The 19478-nt window shown below is 44.0% G+C and overlaps 2 protein-coding genes across 2 annotated transcripts; both read left to right on the top strand.

The window, feature by feature from the left end:
• Positions 1-582: 582 nt before the first annotated feature.
• On the top strand, positions 583-10507 carry csrp1a (cysteine and glycine-rich protein 1a). The gene is made up of 6 exons (XM_018760617.1): positions 583-709; positions 4469-4578; positions 6595-6763; positions 6925-7054; positions 8464-8557; positions 8920-10507. Exons 2-6 carry the CDS (start codon positions 4470-4472, stop codon positions 8994-8996), a joined length of 579 nt encoding a protein of 192 aa, XP_018616133.1. The 5' UTR covers positions 583-709; position 4469; the 3' UTR covers positions 8997-10507.
• Positions 10508-13776: 3269 nt separating this feature from the next.
• On the top strand, positions 13777-19274 carry phlda3 (pleckstrin homology-like domain, family A, member 3). Its single transcript, XM_018760616.2, has 2 exons — positions 13777-14833; positions 17765-19274. Exon 1 carries the CDS (start codon positions 14384-14386, stop codon positions 14801-14803), a length of 420 nt encoding a protein of 139 aa, XP_018616132.2. The 5' UTR covers positions 13777-14383; the 3' UTR covers positions 14804-14833; positions 17765-19274.
• Positions 19275-19478: the final 204 nt, after the last annotated feature.

Genomic DNA, 19478 nt, shown 5'->3' on the forward strand with positions numbered 1-19478 from the left:
TGGTTACCAAAAACAAGTCACACGGGGCCGTTAGTACAGGGTGCGGAAGCCTTTCATTTTTTCTCTGTTTACTGAAACAGAACTATCTAAATGACCGGATGGAATTTCTGCTCTCCTTCCCTTTGGCTTCTCCCACATCCCTCTCTCGATATCAGTCAGTCGCTATATTCTTCTGCCCTTTGCGGTGTCTCTACATTTTCTTTTTCACACTTCATCCATCTTTCACACACAAAACTCAGTCTCAAACCTTCTAAAACTTTCATTGACTTTAATGCTCCTCTGATTCTGATTTTCTCTCTCTCTCTCTCTCTCTCTCTCTCTCTCTGACCCCACCCCTCTCATTGAACTGGCTATTTGGCCCCACCCACTCTCATTTGACTGCCAATATATAGCTCCACCCTTCAGATAACTGTGGCCCCACCCCTCTTTTATAACAGACTGTTTGGCTCCACCCCTCTCCTGTAACTGACTCTTTGGCCCCACCCACTTGCATATAACTTAGTCTAAATGGCCCCGCCCCCTCTGTTATAACTGCCTCTCTCTGGCCCCACCCCCTCAGTTATAACTAACTCTGTCTGACCCCACCCTCCAACTGAGTGTGTAGAGCGGTCCGACAGCTCTGGTGTGTCTCCCCAGCACGCTGGTCAGTGCAGCCACCCCGTGCCTCATCAGGAGCCTCAGACGAACAACTCCAAGCAGGACGCCACAGGTAGGAGCGGAACGTTACCCAGCAGCCTTTGCGCTTCCTCATGCTCTGCATTCTTCACACTCCTATGCGGATGTGTGTCTAGGAGTTATGAGCTTAAAAGCCTCAGCCAGAGTGCAAAATCTGCTTCTCCTCCCACTGCTCTGTGTTTACTCCTAGGGACTGTTTTTATTCCAAAGGAATTCATAAAAAACACTGGTGAAATATGATGTTTCTAGAGCAAAAGAAAGAAACGGAAGACTAAAATGAACCGGAAAGCCATTTAATGGAGTTTTACACCTTTTCCGAGCTTCATTTACCATGCAGCTCTGCCTTGTTAACAGCAAGCTGGGACTTGATCAGGAGAGACTCGTTTGCTGCCAGCAGTGAGCTCTGAGTGCAGTGAGTGCAGTGACCTGTAGCCAACATCTCAGAAAGCTGCCGGAAAACACACTGCTCTGCAGTTTCGACACCCAAGCAGCAACGCTTTTGAATTTTCTCACGCTTTAGTTGCTGCTCTTCTCGCTCTAAATTCTTTGAGACCAACGGGCAGCAGGTGGCGTAGCGGTTAAAGCCGCTGCCTTGGCCGGGTTCAAATCCCGCTTCCAGCTGTTGCACCCTTGAGCATGGTACTTCGCTGAAATTGTTCCAGTAAAAATCACAAGTCACGGTGGGGAGAAGTCTCAGCTGGAAATGTGAATGTAAGAGGTGGCGGGATGTTTGTTCACATGCTTCTGAAAGATGACGAAACACATTTATGCATCGCGCACTCCAGCTGTGTTTGTTAGTCACAGGGGGCCTGCTGCATTATGGACACACACACACACACACACTTGTGAGAGGAAGGATCAACCACACCCTGTCTGTTCCTGTGTTTGTGGAGCTCGTGGAGGGAGCAGCGCACTAGTGTGGCCCTCGGTGTGCGCAGCGCGCGCTCCGAGGGCACCGCCGAGGACCTTTGCGTGAAACGCTACTCGCCGGTTGTGACGCGTCAACAGTTGTTCCTCAGCGGTTTTAAGTTAAAGCCATTATGATGGTGTTGCTGTATCACAACCAGTCAAACTTGTCACTTTGAACAGCTATGTTTCTGGTTCTCCTGTCCAAAAACAGCCCAGTATAATGGTTTATAAAACATTAGGTATAAAAATATACATGATCACCTGATGTTGTTACTCCATTTTCATTCCTAGTCCCCATGCATCTCGATCACATGAATGATACCACTCATGTGTGCTGATAAATCAGAAGTTTGGTACTCTTCCTCTTTATTATAGTCTCATCCATTCGCTGCAGTCGCCCAGATCTACATTTACATATTTAGCTGATGCTTTTCCCCCAAAGCGACTTACAATGTTAAGGTTACAATTATTTACCCATTTATACAGCTGCTTAACTTCTACTGGAGCAATTCAGGGTAAATACCTTGCTCAAGGGTACTACAGCTGGAGGTGAGGCTCAAACCTGCGACCTTTGGGTCCAGAGGCAGTCGCTCTAACTACTATTACGCTACCAGCTGGTGGACGCACCACCCAGTCGCATGAATGAAACGTAAAATCTGGAGAAACTGGTGCTAACTGGCTTGATGGGTCCGGGAGCCCGGTACAGAGGATGTTACGAAACCTCGAGGCAGTCGGACAAAAGAAATGTCAGTTACAACCTCTAGGAGTTGTTTTCTTCAGCAGAGCGGCCCCAGCGCTGTACTTCACCTTTAAGGGCACGCTTGACATCGGTCGTCTTATCAACGTGCGGCCGTGAGCAGGGCTTCCTCTGTGCGGCATCACATCCGCGGGTGAACGGGAAGCGGTGCGTCAGGCCAGAAGGCTGCGAACGAGAAATAATCTTCGGCCATGTTTAGGCCGGACTCGCAGAAGCGTGCGGTCAAACTGAGCCGCTGCAGAAAAGCACAGGAAACGCGTGAAATAAGTGTTCTTGTCGACATATTAAAGCGCTTCATAAAGGAGAACGTAACTTCAGCGTGTAAAAGCTGGTGGGAGTAGGATGACAAACGTGCTTCACTCCAGCAGGCATTAAACTTTAAAGTCAGCATCTGCTTGGATCACATTACATTTATTTCGCTGCAGCTTCTCTAAAGTGACTTACGTTAAGCTACTTATTTTCCCAGTTACATAACTGGGTAATTTTTACTGGAGCAATTCAGGGTAAATAATTTCGTCAAGGGTATAACAGCAGGATTCAAACCTGGGTCCTTCAAGTGCAAGGTGGCAACTCTAACCACTACGCCACCTGCTGGTATGGGTACTCCATTGATATTATATTGCTGTTATGATCACCACGGTTACCAACCACACATTTAAATCCACCCTGTGCTGGTGGGGCGGCAGCTTGTTGGAGAGTATTTTAACAGCTGTAACAAGCAATAAATGGACATGGAACATGACATCACCTTCAGGAAGGAAGTGGGCTGGCCTCAGAGCCTCCACGCCACCAGGATGGAAGTGCCGCTGTAACCTACCTGACAGGAGTGAATAAAAGTGTCGATATCAGCGCAGCGGAGCAACACCCAGCTTGCGTTTCAGTCTCCCATCAATCAAGTTTGTTCAAATCCACACACACCCTGAGCTTTTCTAACATGTTTTCATGAATTCTATACTGAGCCTTAGCAAAAATTACCCATTGCATTAATATTTGTATATGTATGACAGGAAAATGCAAGTAGAGCAGGTTATATTAGCGAAGCAGTTGTACTGATTAAATCCGGTAGGTAAGTAGAACTGGGTGTGTAAATCATAATCATTTATTCATTTTATGTTAATTTCAGTGTTTTTTTGAAAGAATGACCATCCCTATAGGCGTCACATACTTTCAAACAGCACTGTATTAATAAAAAATGTTTGTGTATGTATGCAATTTATATATATGTGTGTATATATATATATATATATATGTGTGTATATATATATATATATATGTGTGTGTATATATATATATATATATATATATATATATATATATATATATATATATGGACGTATGCATACACAACAGCCAGCTAATGTTATCCCTATAGGGTTAACATGCTTTCAAACGGCACTATATAAAAAAGTGTGTATGTAAAGTTTATATATAACCACATAATAGGCAGCTATTGTTATATACAACAGTTGTTTTATAGCTATGTAAAAACAGGAAGTTTTGTGGTCAGTGCCTGCTTTTGCATTCAGAAGACCTAGGTTTGCATTCCACGCCCTGCTGTAGAACCCTTAACCAAGGTTTTTACCCAGATTTGCTCCAGTAAAATTACCCAGCTGTTTAAATGGGTAAATCACAGTAGGTAACTTACCGCTTTAAGTCCCTTAAGGAATGTGTTCAGATAAATGAATAAATTTGTCGGATCTTTATGTTCAATGAGCTGTATTTTCACCTTGTTTGAATCGGAGGAAATCTGACACTGTGTGCGTGTCGGCCTGCGTGTGGAGCCGAGACGCGTCAGCCCCGATCCGTTCCCATTTCACAGCCCAGAATTCCTCTCTCCATGTGAACATAAAATGAGAACCAGATCCTGGAGCGGTAAACAGCCGTCAGGTTGTCGGGACGAGTTGGCAAATCTACATCCGCGTCGGCGGGAGTGCGGAGTTTGTGTCGCGTATTTGTGGTAAACGTACCGTACGATGATGTAATGCTTGGAGGCAAATTAATGCACTGATGGTGAACCTGATGCACTGCACAGTGTTGACCAAAGTGCTGTGTATGACTGAGAAGGGTGTGTGCGCATTGTCCTGTCCTGCCCTGACCGCCCATCATGTGATCTGTGCCCCGACACAGGATGCCTTTTGGTGGGGGAAACAAGTGTGGCTGCTGCCAGAAAACGGTGTACTTTGCAGAGGAGGTGCAGTGCGATGGCCGGAGCTACCACAAGTCCTGCTTTCTATGCAGTAAGCAAGCTTTGTCTCCCACCCTAATTGATCTTTCTTTACGCCATTGCTAGTAGGGTGTTGGTTTGAGTCCCGTGGACCACAGGACTCATACTAACACCATGCTGGCGATGCAGGAATTTAATTGCCTTAGATGCCTGTCCAAGCTGAAACTGTGTATTTGAACATGATGCTTCTTATTAAAGGTATATTCCAGGTTATTCTGTCCCTTTTAAAAAGTTTAAAAAAAAAAAAAAAAAGCACAATAAGAAATAACAAAGTAGCACAGTTTGGGAGTAATATTTACCACATATTTTCTTAAATGGGCCATACACACCTGTTGACTATTTGGCCTCCACCTGTCAAAACTTTTACCTTCAAGAACTTAAGTCAAATGAGGGGTCCCCCTAGGCCGCCGCCTGCCAGCTAATGGCGCCCCCTGTAGTTGAGACCCTGTAACATGTCTCCTTTACTGACCACCAGCTGCAAGATATGGCCTTGGGGCCCATGCTGCGATGCAAAATATTTTATTTAATATAGTTAAATATTAGTTTTCATATATTAATACATTTATTTATTTTATTTTTCTTATAATAATTTAATGAGCTGAACAGCCCCTATTGTATAAATTAACTGATCGATCTTTTTTTTTTTTTTAATTTACTACTTACTTTGGAGCACTTGTTGAGAAATCCCAGAATTTCTGCAGGAGCCCATAGTCAGATTTCAGAAAAACTTCATCTTTTGTGGATGAAGTGACACTTCAGTCCAAAACTCCCTTTTGCAGAAGCATCGTATCAGTTTAAAACCACCGAAGAGAATTTCCAAAGTCGCACTATGAGATGCAGAAAGAATGTTGTTGTTTTTGTGGGCTGGTGTTCCACAGAAGAATGTGTTTGTGATGCAAGAAGGAAAAATCAAGCCACGAGTTATTTCTCAATAAAACGGAGAGACGCTGCCCATATATGGAGAGGTGGGCCTGCGAGTGACGCAGACACCCTGTCCTTATAAGGACACGCTGCCTGTAGGATTCCTGGAATTCACGGCATTCGAACCCTCTTCCCTCAGCAGTACGCATCAGCGATAAATGCTGAGTGACATTATCCAAATTATGCATCTGAAGTGCGGATAGGGAATCGGTGGCTCGGAACACCGTCGTCCGTTAACTCCGGCATTGAATATCCTCATGATGGGACATGTGGGTGTCACGTTTATGAGCCTCTTCAATTTATCCATCATCTGGACATGTCCTAAACAACAGGTGTCCGGTCAATCCTAGCACAGTTGGGTTCTTTGGTGTGTCCCAGTACTGGCACATTCATTCAAAAAACTCTTTATAATATATAGTCACATAGCCCTGGTACGCCTTTGACGGCGTGCCATGAACGACTCTGTGCTGAACCAGAAACGATCCCTTTTAACAAACATACCGATCGCACTTCTGTTAGCAGTTACTAAACATCACCGACATTTACTTTCAAGAACATTAAACATGTGCATGAGTCACAGGTAAAATGGATTAGGACATTTTCAGACCTACCCATTTTATTTTTTACACTAAAGCCACAATTTTTAGAAAGTTTCAGTACAGTTGTTTACTGCGACTCAGATGGCACGAATTATATGCTACTGTTGTCGGCAAATAAAAAGAAAATAAAATGAAAAGCACCACAGTTGCAGTGATGCTGGAAAGTGTGAATCCTTGTGTTCCTCGGTTTTACCGCAAAATGGTTATTTAATGAGAATCGGCGTTTCTCATGTGACATGACAACAGGTGTGTCGTGACCAATTCCGTATGTTGCTCTAGAGGAAATCGTGTGTTTAGTAGAAACGCAGAGGTAGTGCAGGTGTAAAAATAAGCGAACCATAAGTTGCATTGATTGAACCAGGTAGATAAGTCATCATTTAAGTTTATTTTAATATTTTATACAAGAATGGCATCCCTATAGGGTTTACATACTTTAAAGTAGCACCATATGTCACTGCACTTCTGATCCTTGCGCTACATGTTAACTGTTCCTAATATGTGCTTCTCAGTGGTGTGCAGGAAGAACTTGGACAGCACTACGGTGGCCATCCATGGGGACGAGGTCTACTGCAAGGCCTGCTACGGCAAGAAGTACGGCCCAAAAGGCTACGGCTACGGCGGCGGAGCGGGGACCCTCAGCATGGACAAGGGAGAGTCTCTAGGCATCAAGCCAGAAGAGTAAGAGATCCCAGCACTGGAGTGTCGCCCTTTTCCCAGCTCACGTCACTGAATTGATGCAACTGATGAATTCCCCCCCCCGCAACTGCTACTACATGGGATATGAACCCCAGCTACTGAAGTGGATGTTTTCTAGCTCTTCTTGGTCTTCTTTTTCACAGACAAGCCCCCCATCGTCCCACCAACAATCCGAACCCCTCGAAATTCGCCCAGAAGTTCGGCGGCTCTGATGTGTGTCCTCGCTGCAGCAAAGCTGTGTATGCCGCCGAGAAGGTTGTGGGGGCCGGCAGCGTAAGTGTTCCGGGGCCGTAAGGTTATGGTCAAGGAGAAGGTTATTGATTTGCGTGACTTAGGGAAAAACAGGTTACCAGGCATATACCCTACCAGTCAAAAATTTGAGTACACTTTCTGGACTACTCCATGAGGCACGTAGGGGACAGCTGGTGGAATAGTGGTAAGAGCTACTGCTTTTTAACTTAAAGGTCGCAGGTTTGAATTTCAACTCCAGCTGTAGTATCCCTCACCAAGGTACTTGTCCTAAATTGCTCAAGTAAAGTCTTCTAGCTGTGAAGTGTAAATAGATAAATAATTGTAGGTACTTCAGCATTGTAAGTTGCTTTGGAGAAGTGTTGGCTAAACAAGTAGATGTAATGTAAATGCCTCACGTGAATAATTTAAACTGACTTAAATATAGCCAGATGTCCAAAACACACACACACACATTTTCAGAACCGCTCGTCCCATACGGGGTCACGGGGAACCAGAGCCTAACCCGGCAACTCAGGGCGCAAGGCTGGAGGGGGAGGGGACACACCCAGGACGGGACGCCAGTCCGTCGCAAGGCACCCCAAGCGGGACTCGAACCCCAGACCCACCGGAGAGCAGGACTGTGGGCCAACCCACTGCACCACCGCACCCCCTCATGTCCAAACCAGTAGTCAGCTAAATCAGTCTGTCTGAAGCGTTTTAAGTAAATGTAAATATGTATTTTATCAAATCATTTTATTCTTTATTGAGCTTTTTTGTAATACAGATGCTCCTCGAGTTACGATGGTTCGACTTACGATTTTTTTCGACTTTATGACGGTGAGCTGTTGATAGACATTCAGTGGAAACCGTACTTTGAATTTTGAATTTTCCCGGGCAAGTGATATGTGCTGTGGTACTCTTTCACGATACTGGGTAGCAGCGGCGATCCACATCTCCCAGTCTGTCACGCGGTTGTGTTTTGTGCATCCATCATGTCACAGAAACACCCATCTGTGTCTCCTGCTACTGGTGGGAAGAAGAAAAGGAAGGAAATTAGTCTTGAGGAGAAACTCAAGAGAATTGCCCCAGATGAAAGCGGCAAACCTGTAATTGTCATCACACGTATGCTAGGCTATGATGTTCGGTAGGTTAGGTGTATTAAATGCGTTTTCGACTTATGATGGGTTTCACAGAACATAACCCCATCGTAAGCCGGGGACCACCTGTATAGTGTAAAATGTATTTTTTTTCCAGAATTTCTCTGCTTTGTCAGTTTTTATTTTTAAAACATCACAAACAATGTTGCATATGTGGATATGCAAGTGTAATATTGCTTGTCTTCACTGGGTCATAGTCTTAGTTCAGTAAGACAGAGGATAAGCAAAAAACTGTGGTGAGTAATCACAGTAGTCAAATGAGTAATGTAGTAATGTCTTTTTTCTCCCTCTCAGGCATGGCATAAGAGCTGCTTCCGCTGTGCCAAATGTGGAAAGGGTCTGGAGTCCACGACCCTGGCTGACAAGGACGGCGAGATCTTCTGTAAAGGTCTCCATCGCTCACCGTTTTCACAAATAGCCCTGTTGGGTGGGATGGGCTGTTTGGGCAGGTTTCGGTGAAGTTGGATGGGATCAGGTCAGGTAATGTGATCAGTGAACAGTAGTAGTTCCAGTCCTAACAAGGGAATGCGAGCTGTACCGCTGACAAAGGTTCTTTAATTGCTTCTGCAAGCTGACCTAAGAGTTCAGCGGTGAGAAAGTTCAACCCTGTTTTGGAAATGTCAGATAATGCTCCTAAGTTTAAGAATACACCGTACTGTTACAGGACTAGTTTAGGATGAGGTGTAAAAGAGCAGATGCTTCTACTTGGTTCCTTTGTTTTTTCTTTTTTTAATAAAACTTTCTCAACAGGATGCTACGCCAAGAACTTCGGCCCCAAAGGATTCGGGTACGGCCAAGGTGCTGGAGCTCTGTCACATGCTCAGTAGAGCTCCGCAGTCCACCGCAGTTCCCCCACTACTGTCCACCCTACCTTACTGGTCCGTGCTCCACCTAATATTGCAGCGGCTACAAGACAAGGAGTTCCAAGTTTTCATGGTGACTGTTTTTGGTGGGGGGGGGGGTGCATTCTGCTCCCTGGACTGGGGACACACTTTGGTTTCTCGAAGTCCTGCATGTCTCACTACTCACATGGAGGAATGGAAGCACTTGTCCATCATTCCATACTGTATATTTAGGATCAGCTGGTCATCCTTTGGATAGTAATGTTTAAAAATAAACTAACATGTATGAATGCGGTTGCTTTAGTGTTACTAATATAGTATATCAGATATCACTGGAGCTTCTTGCTTATATTGTGGCTACTGTCACCTGAGAGACAGACTTCAGGTTTTATTCTCCAGCTCATTTTCCTTCTAATTCCTGCAAAGTTATGGAATGCAGCTTCCTTCCTTGTGATGTATAAATTAAGATCACACTGTATGGACACTATAGAACTCTAAACACATCCTATGTCCATAGGAGACAGGGTGTTGTATATGTTGAGTCTCTGTGGAACCTGCTCCTGAGGAACCACTGGTCTTTAGTTCTAAGCCTATGGTGTTGCTTGCATTACTTGGACCTCTATCCGGAACATTTTTGCGTCCCATTTGTCCAACACGTAACACAGTTCTGCAGTTTCGCTTTGACAAAGCAGAGTCTCACTTCCGCTTGGAGGCTGGGCACTTCAGCTTCCATTCAGTTTTTTCTTTCTTTTTAATAAAGTAATGTTTAAGCAGATATATTCACACAAGCACACCTTGCTTATTGTACATGCAGTTCTGAGTTGCTGAGTAAAATGGCTAAAAATTTTTTTAAGACATGGTGGCTATTAATATAAACATGACATTGTGTATAGATGCAGGTTCTGTGTGTGTGTGAGACTGTTTACATAGTGGTACACTTGTTTTGTCTGCCTCAGTGCCCTTATTCCTCATTAGCTATCTACCGTGGTATGCGCCACTCAGGAAACTGCTTAATCACAACACAAATTTCCAGCTGGAACATTAAATACAGAAAGATATCAAACAGACGTGATTAATATTTCCGTTAGGACGTTGCACTTAAAATGCCTTGCTTGTACCCATCTGGAAAGAATATTTGGAACAAGGATTATTTTTGTCTGTCTTTCCCGTGAGTAATTTATTACAAATTTTTACTCACGGGGAATGTGGAGCTAAACACAGTGATGAAATAATTCATTAAAAACATTATTTAACAGTTGTTGCTGACAGCCCTCCAATTTGTGACCAAAGTGTAAAGTTTGGGGATAAATGTAATGTTTTAGTATTGGCAGTGATGTGCAATTGTCCCACTTGGTGTATTTTACCTTACGCTGCTTCCACGTTTCCATGTAGCTATTTGCACAAGTTGATTCTCTAAATGTGCCGATGTATGAATATCACTAACAGTTCTCTCTGCATGTGTCTGTTTCTTGGATAAATAAAACAGTCTTCCTGCATGAAAGTGTCCTGTTCCCCTTTAAACAGTTGTAAAAGAACAAATTTCCACTTAGATCCACACTCACGGTATCTGTCAGTCACCTTAGGAGCAGTAAAAACAGAACTTTGAGGAAAAGGGACAAACTTGTGTTCACCGGGCTGTTTATCCTTTGTCAAAGTAAATGAGTCTTGCCATTCGATGACAGAAACTTAATCCACTGATTACATTTTGAGTGGTGTTTACTGGTACTTGTGGCTACAAAAAAAAATATCTCACACATACACCTGCCAGCACAATCTGAAGAATACACACAAACACTAGGAAAGGAGCAGGCTCATCAGCAGACTGCTTCTCAGGCACAGGGAGGACCAAAAAATAATAGAAATGATACTTGGTGGGGTTATACACAGGCTGCAGGGGGTCAGTTCCTCTCTTAACATGTCTACGGGCTACATCAGTAGGTTCGTAACCACACCTCGGGTCCAAATTGAGGGGCTCTTTTCATTCTGTTGATGAAGAGGGTTTTAAACTCCACTCCAAGACTGCGTCATGTCATGTAAAAGGTGAGGGGCCCGTTAGAATAAGGACACCTATTCCACAGGTAAGCTCTTACGGGTACTGAGACCAGAGAGAGACCATCCAGGTGGCCCTGCTGCTACTCAGTGATGGACAGTTACCCCCCTCCTGCACGCACACACACAGAAAGGGTATGGGAACGGTCTGAAGGTCATGTTCTTCATCAGCCAAACAGGCTTTCGCTGACTGCTGATAAGCGATGGTGCCACCTAAGCACAGGGAAAGTCTTACCAAGTCATTGACTGCTGCACTTCCAACTGCAGGTCCAGTTTCCCAGCTGATGGAGATAAGTCTAATGAAAACTGTATAAAGTTTATAATGTTCTTAGCTCTTACAGTTAAAGACTAACCTTATACAAGTTGCATTTCATTTGAATGTGCAGAGCTACAGGGGGGCGCAGTGGGTTGGACCGGGTCCTGCTCTCCAGTGGGTCTGGGGTTCAAGTCCTGCTTGGGGTGCCTTGCGACCAACTGGCGTTCCGTCCTGGGTGTGTCCCCTTCCCCCTCCGGCCTTACGCCCTGTGTTGCCGGGTAGGCTCCGGTTCCCCGTGACCCCATATGGGACAAGCGGTTCAGAAACTGTGTGTGTGTGTGTGTGTGTGTGTGTGTGTGTGTGTGTGTGTGTGTGTGTGTGTGTGTGTAGAGCTACATAGGAAACGCCATGAAAAATAATTACCAGTCGCCCTCTAGTGGACAAGATGTATAACTCGACAGTCTGTCACACCTTTCACACTCAGGGTTGATTCATAAAGATAGGGGTAAAAAATAAAAATTTAATTAGAACACACTGAGGGAAACAAGATCATTCTTTTCTATTGTGGCATCAAAAGGTAAATATCTTGGCACAAGGGTGCCAGAGCAGTATGAGGAAATGGGGCTTGAATCAGAAACCTTCAAGCTATAAGACCATGTCCTTAACCACTACAGTACTCCCTGCCAGATTACCTTCCTCTATTCCTTAAGTATAACACCGGAGATTATCAGTAATAGGTGAAAGAAGTTGAATTTTGTGAAGGATTCTAACATTCTAACAACTTTAAACAAATATAACTGTTTAATGGCTTTACGCAAACTTATTTCATCATGCGCATCATAAGTATCGCATCTTGACCTCCTGGACGTTGCCTCTTGGATGACTGATCTCCATCTACAGCTCCACCTCTCCAACACCGACATCCACTGCACTCTATTCAACCTACCAAGGCGTTCCAACGTATCTCCCCTCCTCGTCCCTCTCCGCTGACTTCCTGTATATGCTTGCATCAAGCTCAACGCTCTGGTTACGGCCTACAAGTCCATCAATGGATCTGCTCCCCAATACCTACAGGACCTGATCGCTCACTCTGTTCCAACCAAACCGCTACGTTCCTCCACCTTTGCCCACCTGGAGGTCGCATGTACAACAGGTCCAAAATGAAAACTCCTGTGGTTACATGTACTCATTCGGCTGACACTTTTCTCCAAAGCAACTTACAATGTTCAGCTACCTACAATTATTTAGCCATTTAAACAACTGGCCAATTTTATTCGAGCAATTTAGGCTAAGTACCTTGCTCAATGATATTACAGTTGGAGGTGGGAATGAAACCTGCAACCTTTGGGTACAAGGGCTGCAGCTGTAACCAGTAGGATACCAGCTGTCCCCTCAGGTCCTCAGTTCTGGTTCAAACACACTGGAATGATGTCCCTCTGTCCCTCAGAACTGCTGAACCCCTCGGAGCATTAGGGTCTCAAAACACATCCCTTCAGACCCACTTGTCTCCTGATGTTCTATTTTGAGAAAACCATGCGACATGAACAAAGACATGGGACATTTGAAAGAAACCGGGCTAATGGTGAACTCCGCAGTTTCATTGTTTTTAAAATGACCTAGGAAATGTTGTGGTGTACATGAACCAGGAGGCCATTCTCTGTCTACAACTCATTGACTCACAGAAACCCTCTGCAAGTCAGCAATGACTCAAAGTCCAACTGGGTTACGGAGTAGCAACGTATGAAGGGGAGCAGGAATGTGTTTAAAGATCGGGTGCTGTCCTGGTTGTCCCTGTTCTTCTATCCATCAGAAGGTGATTGGTTCACATCCCCAGTCCTGCAGTAGTACACTGAGATACTTACCTTAAGTTGATAGAGTAAGAATACCCAGCCGTAAAAGTAAACTTGGTTATAAATTATAATCAGACGTTGTAAATCCGTGAGGAAGGTGTCACCTAAATAAATTATAAAGGTTAGAAATAAATACGCAAATAGATGGATATTTGGTTGTTATCTCACTTAAACTTCCATTCTTTCACCCGAGTAGGAATGCCAGCTGCCATGGCAGTCATGGCATGATGATTCAGACCGAAACCGTCCTGCAGCCCAGAAATGAAGTTCTCTTACTCTGACATGATTTTGTCATTTCCTTAACAGTTTCCATATTTTATTTTTTCCTGTGGACTTTAATTTCCTTTTGGCATAAACGACGGTTCTTATTTGTAGTAATATTGTGTTCGAGACGTTCGCGTTTCAAAGCTCGGCGACGTTTGTTCTTTCTTTCTCTCCGCCTTCACCGTGAACGCGCACGAGAACGACCACAGCCACGAGGCGCTCTTGACCGAGCAAGTCACAAGTGCGCGCCTCCGCGGCGCTCGCGCTCCACCGTAAGCCGGTCGGGGGGCTGTCGGCTTCCTAACGGAGCGGCTCTTATGGTGTGACGTCATGTGCGGGGGTAGGGAGGAGGGGGGGGGGGGTGGTCCGGCAGCGAGGCCGCGTGCCCGGAGGACGGAGCGCGTTCGGGCGAGTAGAGACATGTTAGCGGCACCGTGGCTGCGTTCTGCCAGATTCGGACCGTTCGAGTTATACAACCGTAAACCGTATTACCGCTACGCTAGCCGACAATTTGGGAAACCGGCTGAATTTAAAAATATACATCTTAACTGAAATACATAATTACGCGGCGGGACTGTCAGTGACTGGAAACCAACGGAAAGAGACAGGAACTTTAAATTCGGGCTGGTATTTTTACGTACATGTGGTGGAACGCTGCTCTTTCCAGATGTTTCTTCTTCTTCGTGTTAACATGAACACTGAGGCAGAGCTCTGAGGTAAGGGACTGAAACCCGAGCCGAGGTAGCGGTCTCAGGCAGAGTGTGAAATTGGGGTGAAGGGGGTACGAATTGAGGTTAAAGGTCTGAAGTGCAGCCTGGCTGAGAAGCGAGGGAGAGCTCTGGGATAAAGAGTTGAAAAGTGAGGCAGCAGTCTGAGGTAAAAAGGGGTGAAAACTGAGGTGAAAGTGGTCGCCGCGGACAGAAAGAGAAAGAGCTCTCGGTTCCGGAGGAATCATGAACCCGCAGAAAGTAATGAAGGAAGGAATTCTGGAGAAGAGGAGCAACGGACTGCTGCAGCTGTGGAAGACGAAGCGCTGCGTCCTCACGGAGGATGGGCTGCGCCTGTACGAGTGGAGGCGCGGCGGCGCGCCTGGCGGTGGGAGCGCGCCCGGCGGCTGCAGCCGCAAGGCGAAAGAGCTGCGCTTCGAGCGCATGGCCACCGTGGACTGCGTGGAGCACAAGCGTGGGCTCATCTACTTCACGGTGGTCATGAACGAGGGCAAGGAGATCGACTTCAGGTGTGAGCAGGACGGCACCGCCTGGAACGCGGAGATCGCGCTCGCCCTGGTCAGGTTTAAAAACGTGCTGGCGGTGCAGACCGGCCGGAACAGACACCTGTCACAGCTGGGCAGCACCGGCGAGGACGAGTCCTGATCAGGGACACACTTACCTTATTTCATCAAGGTATGTCATCATGCTGACACATGTACATGCCTTAAATGTCATGTTGGATGGTGACACGTGTTTGATAGTATCGCTGTGTGTATATGTGTATACTTGTGTGTGTATATATATATATATATATATTGAAGCAGCAGACAGTTTCCTCTGAATCATGACAGCTGACATTTCTATTTAGTGTGGGAAAAAAGCATTGAAGTTTAAGCGAGATGACAACCCAATATACAGCTAATTCGCATCTATATTTAGGTTACACCTTCCTCCACGGACTTACAATGTTAGATAACCAATTTTACAATGATTTACTCATTTATACGGTACAGTATTCTTACTGTGTCATTAAGGTAAGTATTTCTGTCAATAATACAACAGCATGAGTGGGAATTTGAACAGGGGCCTTCTTTATACAGTATACACACACACACACACACACACACACACACACACACATACACATAATCTGAAACCGCTTGTCCCATACGGGGTCGCGGGGAGCCGGAGCCTAACCCGGCAACACAGGGCGAAAGGCACGAGGGGGAGGAGACACAGCCAGGACGGGACGCCAGTCCGTCTCAAGGCACCCCAAGCGGGACTCGATCCCTAGACCCACCGGAGAGCAGGTTTGGCCAGGGCCTGCCTGGGTGGTGTGGGGTTCCAGTCCTGCTTTGGGTGCCTTGCGACGGACTGGCGTCCCATCCTGGGTGTGTCCCCTCCCCCTCCAGCCTTACGCCCTGTGTTGCCAGGTTAGGCATCCCTGCTCAGGATAAGCAGTTGTAGACATTGTATTGTATATATTTACACACACGCTATGTATATGATGTATAGAGGAACTGCTCTTATCATAAGAAATAATGGAAAATACCATCCATATAATTACATCATTTAGTAGCATACAGAACGGTTTGACTTGTCAGATTTTTGCCAGTGGCGCGATGTGTTTTATCAACTTCTAAGAATCATTGTGATGAATAAAAAAGAAGAATAAAAAAGATGAGGCTCGTTGTATAAAAACACATTTTATGCAAAAACACGCACGAAGCATCTTGACCAACCATCGAAAAGACCGAACTGATGCTCCATACAGACAGACCATTGCAAGAAGTAGTTCATCAGCTGCCTGTCATATTTATCCCACTCTCCTTGTTTAATTGCTACTGTGTCTGGTATTTTTACATCCTTATTCTTATTTATTTTAACAGCTCCTGTATTTAGGATTCTGTGCATAAATTATGGAAGTAACAGTAGGAGGTAATAATAGCTATGACACATACAGTGCTGTACTGTTGAAATAAATATGCTTGTACAGTATTTTCAGAAACACCTTTCATAACTATGAATTACAACAAACTATTTAAAGTTGTGAAAGAACTTTGTTTTTTTTATAACTTTTAATTTCAAGGGAAAAAAGTCAACTACGTAGTGATGAAGTGTCTTACAGAGAGATGTGGTCACAGCTAAGGAGTGTCATTCATTCAAAACAAGGTATAGCGAGGACAATATCTGTGTATTTTGTATATATTTATATGTAAAACTGTCCATCTTTTTGTCTTTTCTAAAAAAATTTAAATTAATTTAAATTTTTAAATTAATGATATTGTGAAAAATTTTATTGGCATTGCTTTGATTGAGGTAACAAGATTTTTTTTCTGTGTTTGTGTTAGTTCCTGAAGGGTAAAAAATATATAGTCTTTTTTAATGCACAAGGTCTTTAAAAGGCAGAGAACATTTAGTGGGGAGTTGATTTTTTCATGCTGTTCATTCCAAAATACACATAACACAAAGCATCTGCTTTTAATTTCAGTGGTGGCGTTCATTGGTCCATGATGCTATTCGGAAATAAAACATAAATTATTTTAAAACGTAATCCATGTGTAGAAAGCTATAAAAACTAAATACTGTACAGTTTCAGTAAAGGAAACAGCTGCCTGGTGTTTCATATGAACTGTATTATCTTTGCTTTTGTGACTTACCACATATATATTTTCTCTCTAATTTGCCTGAAACTGTGTGTTTGTTGAACAAAATAATCTACATGAATGCAATTAAAAATGTATCCTTTTATTTTATGCAAAGTTATTTTGAGGAGGTGAAGGAACTAGACTGATGTCATCAGTGGAATGACATATCTGTGTGTTTATGGCAAGTGACAGCACACCACCAATGACCTCATGGTCTCATGCGGAAAGGATATCTGTGAAATAGGGTCTGGAAGTGCACTTGTGCCTCTGTATATCAGGCTATGCATAACAGGTCAGTAAGTGTGGGCCCATCACACTTGACACCCCTCTCCACTTTCCTTCGTCTAACGGGGGGTCAGTGAACTAGATCAGAGTCAAATAGCCACCGGAAGTGTGCATGTTTTATGAGTATTCTGAGCTATTTCTTTCTAATTCAATAAAACTATGCAGTATTTTATCTTAATCCAAGTGTTAAAGTTAAGTAAACTTCTGTGTGAAAAGGAAAAAAAAAAGTTTTAAACCCTAAGTTTTACATTAAACTTTGAGCAACTCAGATTCTGGAGTTTCACAAAGCTGTGTTTTTAATACGCCCAAAACCTTATTCCCATCACTTTAGGCTAATGTAGTTGAAGCTACTCTTCATTTTATTATGCAGAAAGACATAGAAAATCAGCAGGATTCTTGTACTGCTAGAGTCAAGTGTCTCCTATGTAAGACACAGAAGACAGAATTCCTGCTGGAATGAGTCAGTGAGTCAGTTTAGTCTTTCACTACCACTTAATTTTATTCTTAAACGTTTTCCAGTTTATGATTCATGAGTATAATAAAAGAGGCAGGTAAAAGTATTCTATGACTTGTAACTTGCTCTTATGCAGTTGCAATACTGTTTATTACAGCCATCTGCAAGTTGGCATTTGTGGTCACGATAGCTCTGCTCGCGAACCTGATGGCTCCATCTGATCATTCTTTTCTCCAGCCTCTTCCCACCTTGGACCCTAGACAGAGTGATCGGCTGACACCCGCACTGAGGGAGAGACTGTGCACATTGGAGGTCAATTGTGCCTAGAATCAGTTCCGGACACCAGGGACCAAACCCCATCCCACAACCCATCTCATGACATCATATTCGCCTGCAATCTTTTTCGCTGGAAATATAGCAGTGGTGTACAGTCCATCATCAAACAAGAAGACCTAATAAGATTTGCCCTTTCACCAAAAAGAGTGGGATCATTGTATCTCTCCTAGAAGACTCTTTGGGTTTCACGAGACACAGAGGACAGGACTGTGAAACAGATGACCATGTGTTCCATTGTCTATCATGAATTGCCACGAAAGGGGCGTCATCTTAATTTAGGTGTCCAACATGGATTGTGTTGCTTTACTTAACTTCACATACGACAGAATGCAGTTATAATCCTACAATTTTTTTCTTTAAAAAAAAAAGTAATTTTTCTCTTCCTCTTGCTACACTTTTAACTTTATTAAACATTGTGAAGCCAAACAGTACCTTATTTGTTCATTAATGTCACCCTGGTTGGTGGTAGGTATAGTGGGAACAAGACGGCTTTAAGAAGTGAGTCATGGAGAATTTTTGTTGGCTTGCGGCAGGCTTCTGGGCCCAAGAGGGTGAAACCAGAGAAGGACGGCCTTTTGACATGAGAGTTCCTTGGCAAAAAGCACCTGTGGCCCCAGCTGGGTAGAAAGGTGACTGACTTGGAATTTCTGGGGTATTCCACTCATGCTGTGGTAAGGTATTGCCTTCTGTGACTCTGGGCAAACCCTCAGAACAGTTCCATTGGAAGACCCACCCAAAACAAGTGTTTTATGACATACACAAGAAATAAAAATCCTAAAATGTTGTGTAAGGGAAGTTTTCTTGTGAGGGAGGGAAGGATGGGAGAGTAAAATAAAGAAAGAAAGGGATAAAGCAACTGCCAAGCAAAATGTCTAGCCGTGGATCTGTCCTTTTTCTCAGCTACTTACTTTAGTAGTACACTTAGGCTTGTGGTGAGTTGGAGCCAATCCTGTTAGGATTAAGAGCACCAAGAATGACCACATTCTAGGTGGAAAATCAGTGTAGCCCTGGGCACTCATATATAAAGTCAGTTACATACCCACAATTGTGGTCGAAATTTTGGAGTGACACAGGTTGGCTCATAATTTTTTTTGTGCACAATGGGTGGAAACTGAATGAAAACCATATAGTCTCCAGGGAAGAGATGCAAACTTTCCACAGAATCAAGCCCCTGGACACTGCAGTGTTAACTGTCCTCTACAGGGAGATAATTTGAAACACTGGGACCACAGAGACTCTTGTCAAAGTTGATTTAATACTGCAGTTGCAGCTGCAAAGTGAGAGTTTACCCCGACCACCAAACTAGACGTACTCAGTGAAGTTCATAAGGCAGTGTGTTGCACAGCTGTCAGCCTCACTGTCAGCTGGCTGGCAGACGGTGGGGGTGGGGGGGCATCCAGAGGTATCTGACAATCGTGTCAAGATAGACGATCAATTTTTTTTTTGAGTTTCATGCAATAACCCTTAAAGAACAAAGGGTGTTATTTACAAAAGCATTGCTTTCAATATTAAAAAAAAAAGTAGCTGTAGTAAATGTTGAATTCAGAATAAGGAAATATCGGATTGTGGAAATACTTTCAATACTTTATATTTTTAAATATTTTTTAAGATACCT

The sequence above is a fragment of the Scleropages formosus genome, chromosome 19, assembly GCF_900964775.1.
Source record: "Scleropages formosus chromosome 19, fSclFor1.1, whole genome shotgun sequence".
NCBI classification, from domain to species: domain Eukaryota; kingdom Metazoa; phylum Chordata; class Actinopteri; order Osteoglossiformes; family Osteoglossidae; genus Scleropages; species Scleropages formosus.